The 18,151-nt window shown below is 46.6% G+C and overlaps 1 protein-coding gene across 3 annotated transcripts in view; it reads left to right on the top strand.

The window, feature by feature from the left end:
- Positions 1-18,151, top strand: part of tspan9a (tetraspanin 9a) — a 220,100-nt gene that overhangs the window by 134,266 nt on the left and 67,683 nt on the right. For 2 of the 3 annotated variants that reach the window (XM_048256848.1, XM_048256846.1), the window contains one exon: positions 398-477. In XM_048256848.1, the coding sequence (XP_048112805.1) occupies positions 415-477 (63 nt within the window). In that variant the 5' untranslated portion in view covers positions 398-414. Of the gene's footprint in view, positions 478-18,151 lie in introns of all 3 variants that reach the window. The other variant, XM_048256845.1, reaches the window with a different exon arrangement.

Raw genomic sequence — 18,151 nt, 5'->3', positions numbered from 1 at the left:
CCCAAGCGCACGACATGGTCGAGCGTGCCCTCGTAGAGTCCCGCGCCGTCGCCGAAGCCCCAAGGCATGGAGAAGTCAAGTAGCGAGGAATCGGCCATCCACCGTAGTCCTTCCCTGGACAGCCACGACTCGGAGTTTGCGCGCGCTTCTGCCGCCACCGGGGGCCGGCGCTTTGGGGGCCGCGGTTTCACCGCCGGTGCTTTTACCCATCGGGCCCCGCTGGGCCACCGCCTTACCGCCGCCGCCAGGCCCTCGCCGAAAGGCGCCAACCCGGGTGGCATCACTGCCGCCGGCCCCACTGCCGCTGGAGACAAGGGCAGCGAGAACAAGTACAAGGCGCCCAAGGGCAGCAAGTACGTGGTCTTTTACCTGGATCTGTCCTTTGTCTTCCTCCTAGAGTTCAAGAAGTGCAACATGGCGCGCGGGTGCCTCTGCTGTCTCAAGTACATGATGTTCCTCTTCAATCTCATCTTCTGGGTAAGTGGCTCTCATTCCCATTCCCTACTCTTATTCCTTTTCTCTCTCTATCCACCTCTATATCTCTGCCAGGCTTTGCTATGTTCCCTTCTTTCTCTGGTTGCGTGTGACAATTGAGATGTGGTGCTGATTAGAGGAAGGATGTTGCGGAGGTTGTCTTTCTCCTCTGAGTGTTCATGGGTTTGCTGGGGTTGCTGGAAAGAGGATACGGGTGTCAGGGTTTGTTTGTATCAATCATTTAGTTGGGCGATGTGAGTAGCTTGGCTGCCGTAGTTGGTAGGAAAACATGAGAAGTAGGATTTGGACATTAAGTGAGTTTTTGGATGAGAGTCTGTGTACAGAGTAGTGTGTCAAACACCTGATTCTTTTGTTTCCGATTCTTTGAATGTTATACTGTACACAGTTAGAGAACACTAAAATCATTAATTCATACATTCATTCACTCATTTATTTTCTCATGGGTTCATTCATTTGTTGATTTGTGTGTGAAATTATAAAGAGCCTAGCTGGTTATAAAAAATTGTGTAGTGTGAGGGTGGACATTAATGAGGCAACAATCAAAAGCTGTTTTGAGAGTCATTGCATTCTGATAAAGAGCACAGGAGCTAACACAATATCGGGGATTTCTTTTACATCTATTATTAAATGTGTTGTCTGTCCCCCATTTATGTCTGTGATTTCCACCCAGCAGCGCATGAATAAAGCACTCCTTCTGCCAGGGCTTTTTATGGTAGTGTTTAAAATGAACGCTAGGGGCAATTTTTATGGGGAGTATCGGGGCTTGTTTGTGCCACAGTTGGGGTGTTTGTGAATGGTAGTAATGCATGCTGGTGGGATTACTGGCTTATGCTTTGTGTGTGTGTGTGGGGGGGGGCACGAATAGTGGGCTCTTAACCACTAACCTCTTTGTGTGGAGGCATTCAGGCAGAAATGGTGAGGAAACTGAGGCATGTTTAAGCACCTAATGAGCATACACACACACACACATGCGCGTAGATACACACACAGAGATGCATGCATACACACACATACGTGCACACACACACACACACACACACACACACACACACACACACACACACACACACACACGTTCACACACACACACACGCCACACACACACACACACACACACACACACAGACACACACAGACACACACACACACACACACACACACACGCCAAGATGCATTCACATGCGCCTTCCTTGGTCTCTCTCACTAACCCACTGGCCGAGAAAGCCTCGCGATTCTCATCGTAGAAGGGAGGACACAGAGAACGTGCAAGAGAGAGAGAGAAGGGGAGAAAGAGAAGGAGAGAGAGAGAGAAAGAAAGAGGGAAAAGGGAGACTTTGTGCCTTTCTCTGAAGCCTGCTTCTGAGCAGCCCTTGGACACACATCACCTTCTTTTTTTTTCTTGTTCGCTTTCTTCATCGCCGGTTTTTCTCCTACTGTGATTCTGCCGGGCGCTTTTGATTTTAGCTGTTTTATGTTTTTTTCTTATTTTATGATTCAGCCCTGCCAAGCCCCACGACATGGTCGAGCCGCCCCTCAGAGAGTCCCCGCCGCCGGGGTATCCCAAGGCATGGAGAAGTCAAGTAGCGAGGAATCGGCCATCCACCGTAGTCCTTCCTGGACAGCCACGACTGAGTTTGCGCTGCTTGCCGCCACCGGGGTCGGCGCTTTTGGGGCAGCGGCTCACCGGCCGGGTGCTTTTTTACGGGCTCCACGGGGGGCCTGGGGCCACCGCGAATCCAGCCAGGTCAGGCCCCGCCGAGGCGCCTAACCCGGTGGCATCACTGCCGCGTCCCACTGCCGCTTGGAGACAAGGGCAGCGGAACAAGTACAAGGCTCCCAAGGGCAGCAAGTGCACGGTCTTTTACCTGGATCTGTCCTTTGTCTTCCTCCTAGAGTTCAAGAAGTGCAACATGGCAAGGGTGCCTCTGCTGTCTCAAGTACATGATGTTCCTCTTCAATCTCATCTTCTGGGTAAGTGGCTCTCTCATTCCCTACTCTCTCTCTCTCTCTCTCTCTCTCTCTCTTATTCCTTTTCTCTCTCTATCCACCTCTATATCTCTGCCAGGCTTTGCTATGTTCCCTTCTTTCTCTGGTTGCGTGTGACAATTGAGATGTGGTGCTGATTAGAGGAAGGATGTTGCGGAGGTTGTCTTTCTCCTCTGAGTGTTCATGGGTTTGCTGGGGTTGCTGGAAAGAGGATACGGGTGTCAGGGTTTGTTTGTATCAATCATTTAGTTGGGCGATGTGAGTAGCTTGGCTGCCGTAGTTGGTAGGAAAACATGAGAAGTAGGATTTGGACATTAAGTGAGTTTTTGGATGAGAGTCTGTGTACAGAGTAGTGTGTCAAACACCTGATTCTTTTGTTTCCGATTCTTTGAATGTTATACTGTACACAGTTAGAGAACACTAAAATCATTAATTCATACATTCATTCACTCATTTATTTTCTCATGGGTTCATTCATTTGTTGATTTGTGTGTGAAATTATAAAGAGCCTAGCTGGTTATAAAAAATTGTGTAGTGTGTGGGTGGACATTAATGAGCCGACAATCAAAACCTGTTTTGAGAGTCATTGAATTTTAATAAAGAGCACAGGAGCTAACACAATATTAGGGATTTCTTTTACATCTATTATTAAATGTGTTGTCTGTCCCCCATTTATGTCTGTGATTTCCACCCAGCAGCGCATGAATAAAGCACTCCTTCTGCCAGGGCTTTTATGGTAGTGTTTAAATGAACGTTGGGGCAATTTTATGGGGAGTATCGGGGCTTGTTTGTGCCACAGTTGGGGTGTTTGTGAATGGTAGTAATGCATGCTGGTGGGATTACTGGCTTATGCTTTGTGTGTGTGTGTGTGGGGGGCACGAATAGTGGGCTCTTAACCACTAACCTCTTTGTGTGGAGGCATTCAGGCAGAAATGGTGAGGAAACTGAGGCATGTTTAAGCACCTAATGAGCATACACACACACACACATGCGCGTAGATACACACACAGAGATGCATGCATACACACACATACGTGCACACACACACACACACACACACACACACACACACACACGCACACACACACACACACACACGTTCACACAGCAAGCCCCACTCCTGCTGCTGCGGGCTAGGTTTTATCTGGGCCATGTGTGACGCAAGAGTTGGCACATCAGATCTGTGAAGGCAGTCGTCGCTGTGCTGCGTCCGTGCCGTGCTTCTGACGGTGTCTCCCTTCCCTCCACACACTCTGCACACAGCAGAGAGAAGCGCACGCATCAGCCAGCGGCACCAGCCTTACACAGGGGGCGCTGCTTCTAGGATCACAGAGAGGCGCAAACCAACTGTGTGTGAGTGTGTGAGTGTGTGTGTGTGTGAGTGCGTGTGTGCGCGCATGTCTCTCAATTTTCAATTCAATTCAATTGAGCTTTATTGGCATGACAAAAAATACAATTTGTATTGCCAAAGCATACATGTAACGTAGTAGTGTGTAAAGACATAAAACAAAAAACATCATGCATCATACATTACCGCAAACGGCAGTGTGTGTGTATTTGAGTTTTGTGTGCTTCACTGATGAAGTGACTCCTTTGTTTATGGCAAGCATCTAAATATCTTGCTTTCGACTCTTGTGCTCTTTTGTTTTGTTCCTAATAGTATTCTTAGACTTGGATCCTTAAAGTTGTGAAGGTCTGATGCATTTCTCTGAATTTAGGAAAGAATTGATCTCGTATGTCTTTCCATTGGCAGCATCTCAGCCAAGAAGTGAAGCTCTGTTTCTATGGCACCTTGGTTTGCAATTGGTGCACAGCCTGTCTTCTGGGCAGCCAGGTTTGTCTGTGTCTGCCCTTCTCAATAGCCAGACTGTGATTGCTTAGCCTGTACCTGGTCAAGGTTTTTCTCTGTCTGGTATCAGTGACTGTGGATAGGTAGTCTGCCACAGTGTACTCTCTGTTTAGGGCCAAATAATATTGAAGTTTATTTTGTCTTTTGTTGTTTCAGTCCAATATGATAAGTAATTTTGTTTTTCTGCATTTATAATTTGGTTAGGCCTAATTGTTTGAGAAAGGGTGGCAAGGTCCTGAGGCTGACTATTAGTTGTGTTAGTTGTACTATTAGTATGTGTGAGTCTCAGGACTAGCTGGATGAGGGGACTTGTTTTTACTCATCTCTTGGCTTTTTAGGGCTTTATAACAATAGGAGTTGGGGTCGCTTGTTTTGACATGTTTGAAGAATTTGATGGCTCTTTTTTCTTTTTTTTAATTAGTAAAGGGTATTGGCCTAATTCAGCCCTGCATGCATTGTTAGGTGTGTTGTATGCAGGGTTTCGATTGGATGTTTGTCCCATTTTTCAAATTAATTTTACGTAAGAGGACCCCACACTTCACTGCCGTATAATAAATTGGTTCGATAACTGTTTGAAATATTTTGAGCCAGATCCGAATGGGTATGTCAAATTGAATAGTTTTTTTTGATGGCATAGAAAGCCCTTCTTGCTTTCTCTTTCAAATCATTCACGGCCAAGTTGAAATTACCAGTTGAACTGATTTTTAGCCCAAGGTAGGTGTAACTTTTTACTTGTTCGATTGCATATGTACCAAGGGTTAATTTCTTTCTCTGATGTCTGGATTTTTTCTGGAAGGTTAGTATTTTTGTTTTTTGTGGGTTAATAGTCAGGGCCCAGGTCTGACAGAACTTTGCAGGACATTTAGGTTCTGCTGTAGACCCTCTTCTGTTGGCTTACAGCAGAACCAAGTCGCCCCGCAAAAAAAAGAAATTTGATTTCGAGTCATTTAATAGGAGGCCAGGAGCTGTTGACTGCTCGAAGTCTTTTTTTTGCCAATTCATTAATATATATATTGAAGAGGGTCGGTGATAGAGGACCTCCCTGTCTCACACCCCGTTCTTGAGTGAAGAATTCTGTTTGTTTGTTTCCAATTTTAATTGCACATTTGTTGTTTAAATACATTGTTTTATTATGTTGTATGCTTTTCCCTACACCAGATTCAATAAGTTTACAAATAGGCCATCATGCCAAATAGAATCAAAGGCCTTCTGGAAATCTAAAGCAAGCAAATATTTTTGTTTTATTTTGGTTTACATATTTATTTATTAAGGTGTGTAGGGTGAAAATATGATCTGATGTTCTACATTTTGGTAAAAAAACCAATTTGACTTCTACTCAGGCATCATGCTCGATAAGGAAGTTTATTATTCTATTGTTTAAAATGCTACAAAAATAACTTCCCAGATTACTGTTTACACAAATGCCCCGGTAGTTATTAGGGTCTAATTTGTCTCCACTTTTGAAAAGGGTGTAATGAGTCCTTCATTCCAGACATCAGGGAAGTATCCGACACTCAGAACCAAGTTGAACAGTTTTAGAATAGCCAGATGAAAATTGTGGCTTGCATTTTAATCATTTCATTGAGGATGCCATCAGGGCCACTTGCCTTTCTTGGCTGCAAGCCTTTGAGTTTTTCTGTTAGTTCATTTTCTGTAACTGGGTAGTCTAGTGGGTTTTGATATTTATTTATTGTGTTTTCCATGTCAATCATTTTTTGGTAAATTTGGGTTTGTTCTGGGTTCATACTGTGTTTTCCATAGAGGTTTTCAAAGTGACTTTTCCATACTCCTCCATTTTGGATGGCAAGTTCCTCATGTTGCTTTTGTTAAGTTTATTCCAGTTATTCCAGAAATTATTTGAATTTAAAGATTCTTCAATTGTCTCTAATTGATTTTTTGTGAACTGTTCCCTCTTCTTTCTGAGTGTGTTTTGTATTGTTTAAGCTCTTCATAATAGCTAAAGTAAACCAGGATTGTCGGTTGTCTATGTTTTTTTTTTGACAGGAGCCTAAGTTTTTTCCTCATTAATTTGCAATCTTGATCAAACCATTTTTCCTTTTCTTGTTTATTCCTATGAGATTTTTTTTTTTTTTTTTGATTAGAAATGGTTGCCAGGTAATGGAAAATGTTGTTTAGTTCTTCGGCTGCATGGTTTACGCCCTCTTTATTATGCAGGTAAGTATGTGCTAAAATGTTTCTATTTGAGAACCCACTTTAGGTTGACAAAAAAGCTTTCAGGTACTCCTCTTTGCTGTTATGGGCCCATCTGTAGGTTTCTCTAGTGCTGTACAGCATTACAGGTATGGGCCTTTTGTGTGTGTTGGTATTTTCGCTAATTTTAAGATACATAGTAATTTGACTGTGGTCTGACAGAGGTGTTAGTGGTTTGACCGTGAATGCTTTGAAAGTGAATAGGTCCAAATCTGTAATCATATAATCAACTGTTGAGCAGCCAAGTGGTGAGCTGTAGGTATATCTCCCTAATGAGTCCCTCAAGACGCTACCATTGAGCAGGTACAGACCAAGGCTTTTACAGAGCTCGATGAGCAATTTACCATTTTATTGACTGATTTGTCAAAAGTATTACGGGCAAAGTTTACCATGTTTGATGGATAATCGCTGCCGAATATATGGTTATTACCTTCATCTGAGTTGTAGTCGGCTAAAGATCCTGTCCTGGCATTTAGGTCTCCGCAGATCAACACTTTACCCTGGGCCTGAAAGTAGTTGATCTGACTGTGGAGAGTATCAAAAATCTCTTTCATTATAGTAGGGAGATTCAGAGGGGAATGTACAGAGCACAGAGGAATATATCATTTGTTGTCTGTGTTAGTTTTTGTCAATTCCTAAGCCAGATATGTGATTCTTCTTTTTTGATTGTAGTAATATATTCGGCTATTTCTAATTTCAGCCAAATAATTATGCCTCCCGAATCTCTTCCACGCAGTGACTTTTACATGTTTTCTGGAGGAAATGGCTATTTCACAATATCCTGTGGGACAGAGAGTCACTTCATCAGTTTTATGCCATGTTTCTTGGAGAATTATTATATCTGTGTTTTGAATGCTTTTCTTAAATTCCAGGGCTTTAATTTTACAACCAAAGCTGGATGAATTAATGCCCTGAATATTCCACAGTGAAACTGATAAAGATTTCATCACACAAGTAATGTACTAATAATGATTTGACAAATTTTAACAAGTTTCATTGACCTCTAAGATGAGTTAAACCTATCATTTTGAATTATAGTATATAATATTATATATTATATATATATATATATATATTATGTGTTTTAATATTGTTTATATATGCATATATATCACTATTATTTAGACATTGTTATGGTTACTATTAATAAACAGTAAATATATTTGTATGACTCACGACTAGTCCATTAGCCGCGGTGCATATGATGTCTAATAGATCTCTGATCTCTGCTAGTTTAGTGCTGCGTGAGTCTTTCAGCACTGTTGCATAATGTGAGGGCTGCTCCTGCTGCTCTGGCCTGCCATGTGGTGTGTGGAGGTCATGATGCCGCTCTGCCACGGAGCTCTCTCTCTCTCTCTCTCTCTCTCTCTCTCAATTCAATTCAATTCAATTCAAAGGAGCTTTATTAGCATGACTGTTTGGATACAGTGTTGCCAAAGCCAGTGTTACAGTGTCTCTCTCTCTCTCTCTCTCTCTCTCTCTCTCTCTCTCTCTCTCTCTCTCTCTCCTATCTCATCTATCTATCTATCTATCTATCTATCTATCTCTATCTCTCTCTCTCTCTCTCAGCAGGGCAGCATGTTACACTAACAGAGGAATATGTGTGTGTGTGTGTGTGTGTGTGTGTGTGCATCTGTGTGTGTGTGTGTGTGTGTGTGTCTGCGTGTGTTATCTTCTGAGATTTCAGTCCCAATTTCAGTCCCACAAGGTGCAAGAGTGAGAGAGCCATATTGCAGGATCACAGGTCATTATGTCAGCTCTAGCAACACTGTGCTACAGGAGGGATTTACTCACACACACACACACACACACACACACACACACACACACACACACAAAAACAAAACACCCACAGTGGGTGAGTAACTCCTTAATGTCTGTGTGGCATTTTTGGTGAATAGTCCACCAGGAATATACCATGACTTCAGTCTTTATCGTAGAAAAAATCTTAAAAGAGAAACATGGTTCTTCTGATACTGTCACACTAATCATCTGAAATAAGTAAGTGGAACTGAACCCAGGAGATGTGTGTGTGTGTGTGTGTGTGTGTGTGCCCACATAGGGAGACCCCAGCATGTGTTCCTGCTGAGAGGTAATTGGGATCTTCACAAGTGCAATGTGTGTTTAATGTGTAAGATCTCACAGGACTGTCAATTGATAGCTCCTTTTTCTAGTTTTTTTTTCTTTCTATTTTTGCTCTTGAGCAAAGAAAGTATGTTAAAAGCCCTGTGGGGACTGTTAATGTGTGTGTGTGTATGCGTACTTGCGTTGGCCTTTTTGAGTTGACAGTGGTGATTGATCCTACCGATATATACTTGTGATAGAGTATGGCTTTTGCAGAGTGTACGTGTGTATGTGTGTCTGTGTGTGTGTGTATACAGTATGCATGTGTGTGTGTGTGTGTCTATACAGTATGTATGTATGTGTGTGTGTGTGTGTGTGTGTGTGTGTGTGTGTGTGATAGCCTGGTGTATTCTGACACTCCTGGGACTGTTCTGCTCTTGCATTGGCACTCCAGGAATCGCAAGGTTATCCCTATACTCAACCCACACACACACACACACACACACACACACACACATACATAAGGTCCACGCTCTGAAGAGGAACGCTGGGGGTAACATGAAGCCAGGTGCTGTGTGCGAGACGCTCGGCCAAGATTTGCACAAGTAACATGAGGCAGAGTGTCCAGAACACGTGGACGCACCTCCAGACCCTCTCATCTCATTCCGTCTCTTCCTCTCTCTCTCTCTCTCTCTCTCTCTCTCTCTCTCTCTCTCTCTCTCTCTCTCTCTCTCTACCTCTCTCTCTCACACTCTCTCTCTCTCTCTCCAGTTGTTCTGGGCCATCTGGCTTTTCTCTCTTCTGGGGATTACAGCAGTCTGAGCTGTGGAGTGGAGGCCAGATTAGACTGCAGTGCTGACGCTGGCGCTGTGTGTGTGTGTGTGTCTGTGTGTGTGTCTGTGTGTGTGTGTGTGTGTGTGTATATGTGTGTGTCAATGTGAACTTCAATATCCAGCGATGATGCTATTGTTGTAATAGTGTGCCTCAGCCTCAGTTTGTATGTGTGTGTGTGTGTGGTCTGTGTGTGTGCGTCTACATATTCCCATGAGACAGTGCTATCTCCCTGGCATTTGTCCCTCAACCCCACCTCCTTCTCCCCCTGCTGTCTCCAACCCCTCACTGTCAAAAGGCAAATGCTGCTGATACACACACACACACACACACACACACACTTGTGACACCTGTCACCTCCCCCATGGTAGCGGTGGGTTCCTGCTGTCCTTTCCCTTCTTTGGAGATGATCAGTAGCACAACAAATGAGTTAAAGACAGGAGAAAAAGTAGGGCACATGAAATAGAGCAGAGATTAATGATGGTGTGTGTGTGTGTGTGTGTGTGTGTGTGTGTGTGCTCAAATAAGCTTGTGTGTGCTCTGCCAGCTCACACTCCATTGTCCTGTGAGCTTTAATCTGCTCTACAGTGTATAGCTTAAATGCACCTCTCTCTCTCTCTCTCTTTCTCTCTCTCTCTCTCTCTCTCTCTCTCACTCTCTGTTTTTTCCTCCCTGTCTTTCTCTTCCATTCCCTCTCTCTCATATTGTCTCTCCTTTCCTCCTCCTCTCTCTCTCTCTCTCTCTCTCTCTCTCTCTCTCTCTCTCTCTCTCTTTGTTCCTTCACTCTTTTTCTATCTTCTTTTCCTCCATCCCTCCGTCTCTCTCACCCTCGCGCTAGAAGTGCCCCTAGCAGCATTTGGTATCGTGGCCCGCGAGCCGCCGCTGTCATTATCGTGTCATATCAGGAGCTAAATCCTTATTTGACATTCTCATTTGGAGGATAGTGCCTCCTCAGCAGCCCGCCAACCCCCCTCTCGCTCTCTCTCTCTCTTGTGCACGCTCTCTCTCTCACTCTATCTCTCTCCCTCACTCTCACTCCCTCTTTCGTTCCCTCTTTCTCTCTTTTCTCTCTCTTCTCTCTCTCTCTCTCTCTCTCTCTCTCTCTCTCTCTCTCTTTCGCTCTCTATCTCCAGCTCCATTACAGGAGCAGGGCAGAGCAGAGCAGAGGGGAGGCTATCAAAAGGCAGCTCCTTGTGCGTGGAGGTGGGGAGAGAGGGGCGACGCTCGGCGTTTAGCATTCATGAATTCCTACGCCAGCTTAAGGGGAATCGCTGGAGGATTTATGCGCCATTTCGTCCGAGGCGACGAGTGATTCGATTTCTTGACGTTTAAGGGGGAGTGAATGGTCACCCCCCCACCGCCCGCAAGCCCACACACATACACACACACACACACACACACACACACACCAGCCCCAACCCATTGTCTCCACCAGAGTTCTCAAGGTGTTTCAGAGGGTAGTTTCTTGTTGCTGATTATGTTTGTGTGTGTGTGTGTGTGTGTGTGTGTGTGTGTGTGGGTGTGGGTGGGTGACTGGATGGGTGGTTGGGTGCATTTATGTACCCTGAAGCTCCCTGCTGCACCACTGCAGCACGGCACACTTGCTCTCCTCGCTCCACACTGCCTCAGGGCTTTGATTTGAAATTGGCAACACACTCCCCAACATCCGTTTACTCTCCCCCCTCCTTCTTTCCTCCTTCTCTCTCTCTCTCTCTCTCTCTCTCTCTGTTCATCCATACCTCTTTTAGTCACCATTTCCCTGTCTCACCTTCTCTGCTGAGTGGCTGAAGGGACCGGCCGGTACGTCCACCAGTCTCACTGGACCCTGGGGGCCCGAGCAATGCTTGTGGGCCCGATCTCTCAGGTCCGCTCTGGGCTGAGCAGGGGTTCTGTTCTGTATGAGTGGGGGTGGGGTGGTGGGGGGGGAGCAACAGGCGGGCGGGCCAGCAGACTTTTAATCTGGAACATGGGGAAATGAAATATGCATGAAAAGGAGCTCAGAGATGGAGGTTACCGGTGCCGCCACTGTTGCCATCACTGCCACCGCGCTACCTGTGCCGCATTCATCTGAAAATGGAAAAATTGCATTTCTATAAATTCCATTTACAAGAGGAGGAGTGAAAAAAAAAGCAGGAACTGTAAGAGCCTTGTGCCCTTGTACTGTTCAGATTGATTTCCTTTTTTCCTCCCTCCCTTTCTTTCTCTCTCTCTCTCTCTCTCTCTCTTCTCTCTCTCATTCTCTCTCTCTTCCCGCTCTTGGTCTCGTTCTTTCTCTCTGAATTCAAGACGTACTACACTGAGAGTCATGTTGAAGCCAGCCTTGATCAATAATGCAGATCAATAGAATCCAATCAATTCAGACTCAATTGTTAATGTGGTAAGACTTTCATTTATTCATAGCCAGGCAATTCCGATCCTTTTACCTGTAATGATAGACATCATAGTGGCCCATAATATTACAAGACCATCCCTCATATACAGACATTTACAGAAGAGATGGAAGTGCTCTCTGGACTAGATGAGGCTGATTTACCTCCGCTTCCCTTTGGTTTCTCTCTCTCTCTCTCTCCTGATTGGCCTATCAGTTCCCCTGGGCATCCTGAACGTCCAACTGGGGAAGGGGGGGGGGTTCCTGTGATCTACACGCCTACTGATATTGCTCCTCCTCTTCTCCCTCTCCTCTCTGTAGTCTTCATTAGCTCACTCAGAGCATCCCAGCTAGTGGGGTGTCTCTGGGGGTGTCTCTGGGGGTGAGTGGGGGTGTCCGCCCTGAAGGGGTCCCTGGGCAGCAGAGCTGAGGTAGGGGGAGGAAAAAGCCTGGCTCCATGGAGGCGGGTCTTCCGGAGACTTTGCTAAATCCAGTGTGTTACGTTTGAGTTCAAGGCCAATGCTAAGGGCCAGGTCTCTTGTGAGGGGCCGACGTACGTGTGTGTGTGTGTGTGTGTGTGCGTGTGTCTGTGTGTGTGTGTGTATGTATGTGTGCGCCACTTGCATATGCCCAGGTGTATGTGGGATCTATAGTAGTCCCAGCTGATATGTGTGTATTACCCAGCCAAGCAAAGCTCTCGGGCTAAAGCCCTCTTATTGATGTCAGCTTACTGCAGTGTGAAACCAGGCCAGATCACCTCCAGGTCAAAGGGTCTGTCTGAGGTGGGCTGTGATTGGCTGGCTGGCGCGAGGGGCGGTGAGGGCCCTGCTAGGCTCCACGGGCAATGCCCCAGGCCTCTGTCTCCACCAATAAGGGCCAGGGCAGCCTGACAAGGGAACATGAGGGGTTCATGCCCTCCATCTCATCTTGTGGGGGAAGGGCAGCCCCCCCCCCCCAACACACACACACTAACAGGCCAATGCTTTCTGACATTTGTCACTTCCTGAATACTCTGCTCTGCTCTGATAGTCACAACCTCTGATCTGGCACTGATCTAACCCTTCTATATGTCAATGGCATTTAAACTAGGGCCTTGATCATTCTACAAAGGGTTAGGGTTACATTAGGGGTAGATAGGGAGTACTGTGGCGCTGTACCACATTCGTGTCCCAAGTGCCCAAAGGGACCCAGGTTCAAGTTTAAACGGTCACTCTCTTCACTGTCCTGTCTCAATAAAGGCAAATGAAAGTGATTAGCCTGAGGTGACATGGGAGACCACTTCCTGATACTCGTTAGTATTAGACTTCAAAAAGTTGTAGCCTTGGATGAACATGCGCTTCACATCTACTGTTCTACTGCGTACACTTACCTTTGGAATGCAGAACTCTCATGCCATGATGATCAAAGCTCCTCTAGAGATCTCTGGGTGCATGAGGTGTTGATCATGTGTAACGAAGTGCTGCTCATTGTGTGTGTGTGTGTGTGTGTGTGTGTGTGTGTGTGTGTGTGTGATCCAGAGTGCAAACTCAATTGCAGTGTTCTCGAGACAGCTGTGAGCTATGCTATCAAGCGTGGGCAGCTGGAGAATATGAGCCCTCAGTAGAAGGAAAGATTTTGAGATATTTTTTTTTTTGAATATTTTGTTGAACTCTGCCGTAAAGATGGGAGGCACGTTCCCCGGCCTGTACAGGCGCCCTGTGTGCTGAGTGAGGGTCATCTATTATTTATCGGAGAAGAAAAAAATCACGAGTGGCCTCTCCATTGTGAGCGGGCATCTGTGGCAGAACTACACAGATTTGCCCACAGGGCAGTAGGAAGCGGGCTGGCAGGAGTCAGTGCTGTCACACACACACACACACACACACACACACACACACACACACACACACACACACACACACACACACTCATCCAAGGCTACAACCTTTTGAAGCAGGCTGCAGTCAGCGCTGTCATGTTAATGCTGATGATCAGCTGATGCAGGCTGCGTACAGAACCTCAGCGCGCGCGCGCACACACACACACACACACTCACAAACACTGGTGCGTTGTGCAATCAGTTAGCACAGTCCTCTCTCTCTCTCACACGATCTGTGTGTGTGTTTGTTTTTTTTGATATTCACATACTGTATGTCCCAATATTCATGTAATGGCATGTGACGCATCCACTCTGTCACAGAGGGAGCCCTGAAATTACATTCACGAGAAGACGAAGCAATAACAAGCTGCCATTGTCTCGCCCATTTCTCACTGCCAGAGCCTCCCATGCTAACAGCAGACGAATGACTGCGCTAAAAAAGGCACAAAAACAACACAACTCTCAAAATACCCTGCTTGCCGGATTTATTTCTTTTGAAACATTAAGTGCTATGTGTCACACTGATTTGCTTAAGACACTGCACGGAAGATGAATAGAGGCTTGCTCCCCACACACACACACACACACACACACACCCCACCCCACATCTCCCATCCCTTCATTTTGATAAGTTGGGCTTTGAAGTGCGGCAGAGCAGTGGTACCTTATTAAAAAACCTTCCTCTCCAAATGTAAACGAGCGGAGAATATCCGTCTAATGAGCCGTCCAGTGGTCCAGTGGCCTGAAAGCGGATCCTTGATAAATGACTCCGAGGTCCATCCCAAACTCCCTAAATCTCTTGGTTTTCCGCCTTAATGCATTCCTGTGATGGATAATCTCTGTAAATAAACTTCAGACAATTCAGCCATTAAAGCGCCACAGTTATTTCTCCGGAGGAAATCTCCTGCCTGGGAAATTAAGAATGAAAAGAGAGACATGTATTTCTCTTTTACGGGCCGTGGAGAAGAGAGAAGGCCAAATTAGTGTCTGCCCAGGTTGTTAGATGACAATGGGGTGTGGTCCTTGCTATTGTGGAGTAGAGAGCAGTGGTGATGGTGATGGTGATGTTTTGAAGCACACACACTCGTCCTTTTGAGGTCAAGGGGAGATGTAACACCCATCTCCCCTCATCCCACCCCCACACCCCACCCCCAGCTCGCTCGCTCTCTCTGGCAGCCCAATCGATGCTAATCTGGGCCTAACCTGTGAATTAATGTATATTGTTAGAGTAGCTGGGCTGCCTTGCTCTCCTCAGCAATTTCCCTGTAACCCCCCCCCCCCCACACACACACACACACACACACACACACACACACACACACCCCTGCCCACGCGCACAGACACACACAAACACACACACAGACAACATGCACATTGAAAACTGAGCAGGAAATCAATGACTCCAAGTCGCTCAGCACAGGAGGAGCAGTGTGCACTTTTCTCAGCGCCAGAGGAGGAGCTGTGACAGCAAGGCTTCTGACGAACGCCACAGTATACTCCTGCTTTTCAAATAGTCACTGGAGGAATGGAGGATGGAAGGGAGAGAGAGAGAGAGAGACAGAGAGTGAGAGAGAGAGAGAGAGAGAGAGAGGAGACACCCTCATACTGTAGCAGCTGGCGATTGTTGGGTGCCAAATCCAAACCAGATCTGAGCCAGGTTCCTTGTAGCATCATCAGCTCTGTGAGAACACTGTTCCGCTGCATTGCTCTCTTGCTGTTCATACAGTCTGTGGGGTGGAGGAGAGGGGAAGAGGGAGAGGAAGAGGAAGAGGGAGAGGAAGAAGGAGAGGACAGAGTGAAGGGGTCGGTAGCTCCATCATCTGAGCTTGTTGCCCTTAACATCACAGGAGTCCCCGGAGCTCCTCAATTGGATTTATCAGCGAGCGATCTCTCTCACACTCACTGGCTGTCCGGCCTCTCATTTGGAGCCCTAGGGGTAAGCCAGAGCAACACAGGGCCTGAGAATCCATCATGACTGCCATCTACGGGGCGAGTTCGCCGAAAGCGACCGCCTCAATTGATTCTATTAGGTCTGATTGCTTTCCCTCAGTGCTCCCTCCAGAGGGGAGATAAGACGCTCATGTTTATTTCACATTTTTCTATCTATCTTCTCTTTTGCGACACTTCGCCGTGAGGAAGATATGGGGTAAAAACGGGAAGGTGTTTGAGAAAGCGGACGTGTCACACCTTCGTCTTGTTTTCTCTTTCACAGCCTGCCTTTGGCAGACAAATCGCCGCTTTGACTGTTAATGTCGGCCTTTTTTGCCTGAGCGGTTGTCATCCACGGTTAGGCCCCGAGGGAGACGGACGGGCGGGCACTCTGTCTGCATGGGAATGGACCTGCCGTCGGGCCCAGACATCAGAGGGGACACACAGGGGCCGTGAGCGAGAGAGAAAGAAGGACAGAGAGACGTCCCAAAACACAGACCCTCTGAAATGAGTTACAACAGGCTTGTTTACACCACGACACACTATTGTCCTCATTGATTGATGATCTTCTCTTGCATTTGCCAGTGTAATAGCTCGCCCCTCAACTGCACTGCATTCTGGGTTAGAGCCGGGAAGCTCAGTGACCCCAGTGAGAGCCCCATGGGGTATTTATATGGCTGACTCTTTTTTGAATGCTGGTGTGCGCTTCCCCTTGTATAACTCCACCCCGCTGCTGGGAAGCTACATGAGAAAAGCCTACTTGTTTATCAGACAGAAATCAGGAAATCGTGATGCACTGTTGACACATGTTGACGTACAAACTAAACAGAAAATTGGATGCAGAAGCTGAATACAAATCCCTGCCTCCCTGACCTCAGTCTTTCGGCACCTCATTGACCTTGCCTTGTTTTGTGTCCGGATCTTTGATGGCCCCGTCTTCCTGACTCATTTGTAGCAGGCAACCACTGCAATCAATAGACTTGCGGGTGGAAAAAAAGCCCAACATGCCTCTTTGCTCTCTCGATGTTCTCTTTTCGTGCTGGTGTGAATTTTTATGGGCGCCACGCTAAGCTGTGGAGGTCTGGACTTGGCGCGCGGCTCGCGTTGCATGCTAAGCACTGGCAGCAGAGGAAAGTCTGCTTAACAAGGTGCAGTCCATCATGTATGCCCTCACCAGCGATGGCCGCCAAAGCCCGACACACTTTGCTGGATAAACACACTAAGAGCTTTTTTTTTCAAATCGGCTTGTGTAGTTTAATGAGGAGCGTAACAGAAAAAAAGCGGCATGGCCGCGAGGCTAATTGTTTGAATGCAGCGTTGGTTCCGCGCGGGCAGATGTCTCTGTTGCACTTATCAGCCCTGTAAAGCAGATGAGATGCTCATAAAAGATGACTCACACGGATTTGTGAAGATGACAGTGACGCACACACACACGCACACTTGCTGACGAAAGGGTGGACACAGATAATGTGCTAGGTGCATGCATAAATGCAACACTAATATGGACAATGATCTCATTTCCCGTTTCAGTGGGCAGATCCCCACAGACTTAAAGACATCTCCTCATATGAGAGCTGTGTGATTTTCTGAAAGCCCTGCATTATCCTCAGGGTGTTTACTAGTGGTGGCGGCTGTGAAAGAAAATAGTTCTCCAAGAAGATGTGGATGAATATCCATGAAAGCTAGACGCAGTTTCTCTGAATTCTGTTTGTTTCTTGAAGTGCAAGGCAACCATTTCCTGTCCGACAAAAGTTTAAAGATCCCCCGCCTTTCCCTAGGAGAGATTGGTTTAGTGCCCACCAACCCCACTGCTAGTGTTTTTCTCCCACTGAATTGGAAAATATTGGCCGTCAGAACAAGTTTGGTTTAAAGGCTTTTGCCGAGGCCTCTGTAGACTAGCTAGCAGTTGTGGTTAATCTCGATGTGAGCACCAGGGTCAGGCCGTACGTACCTGCCGGCCCCTAGAGCGGAGTTCACCTCACTCCGTCCTGTGATGTTCTTTAGTCTGTCAGCGCTGGGGGGGGGGAGTATGTTCGGTGAGCGATGGATTGGGTGGTGACTCCGGGGCAGAGTGCGGCGCGCGTGACGGATCGACACTGACAGACATCGCTCCGCTCTCCCGCCTCGCTCGTCTCCGAGGACCCGCAGAGTACAGGGCTGAACGCCCATCAAGGTTTGTTTTTTTACGTTCCTGGCCTAGCTTCACAACAACAACAAAATAAGACTTCAGCCATGCTGCTAGACTTGGAAAGCACTTTAGAAAACTCGCTGCGGCCATTCATCACACAAATGTATCATTATGCATCACCAGGGAGGAGGCTAGACAGAGAAATGAGACGAAATGGCGTTTTGGAATAGCCCGCCATCCACACAATGGGAACGAGGGAGAAAATTGTTGCTATTGGGAACCACAGACACAGCCTTATCTCGTTTGAAGAAATGAATGGTTCTTTATTAGAAAGCAATTTGCTCCGAAACTGTGATGAGCACACGCCCGACAAGCAAGTGCATGTGTTTGATCAGTCAAGCAGGACCACTCGCAGTTTGACGGCTGCGTTCC

This window comes from Alosa alosa, chromosome 11, assembly GCF_017589495.1.
Source record: "Alosa alosa isolate M-15738 ecotype Scorff River chromosome 11, AALO_Geno_1.1, whole genome shotgun sequence".
Lineage (NCBI taxonomy): Eukaryota > Metazoa > Chordata > Actinopteri > Clupeiformes > Clupeidae > Alosa > Alosa alosa.
This window is presented reverse-complemented; position numbering and strand designations above follow the sequence as displayed.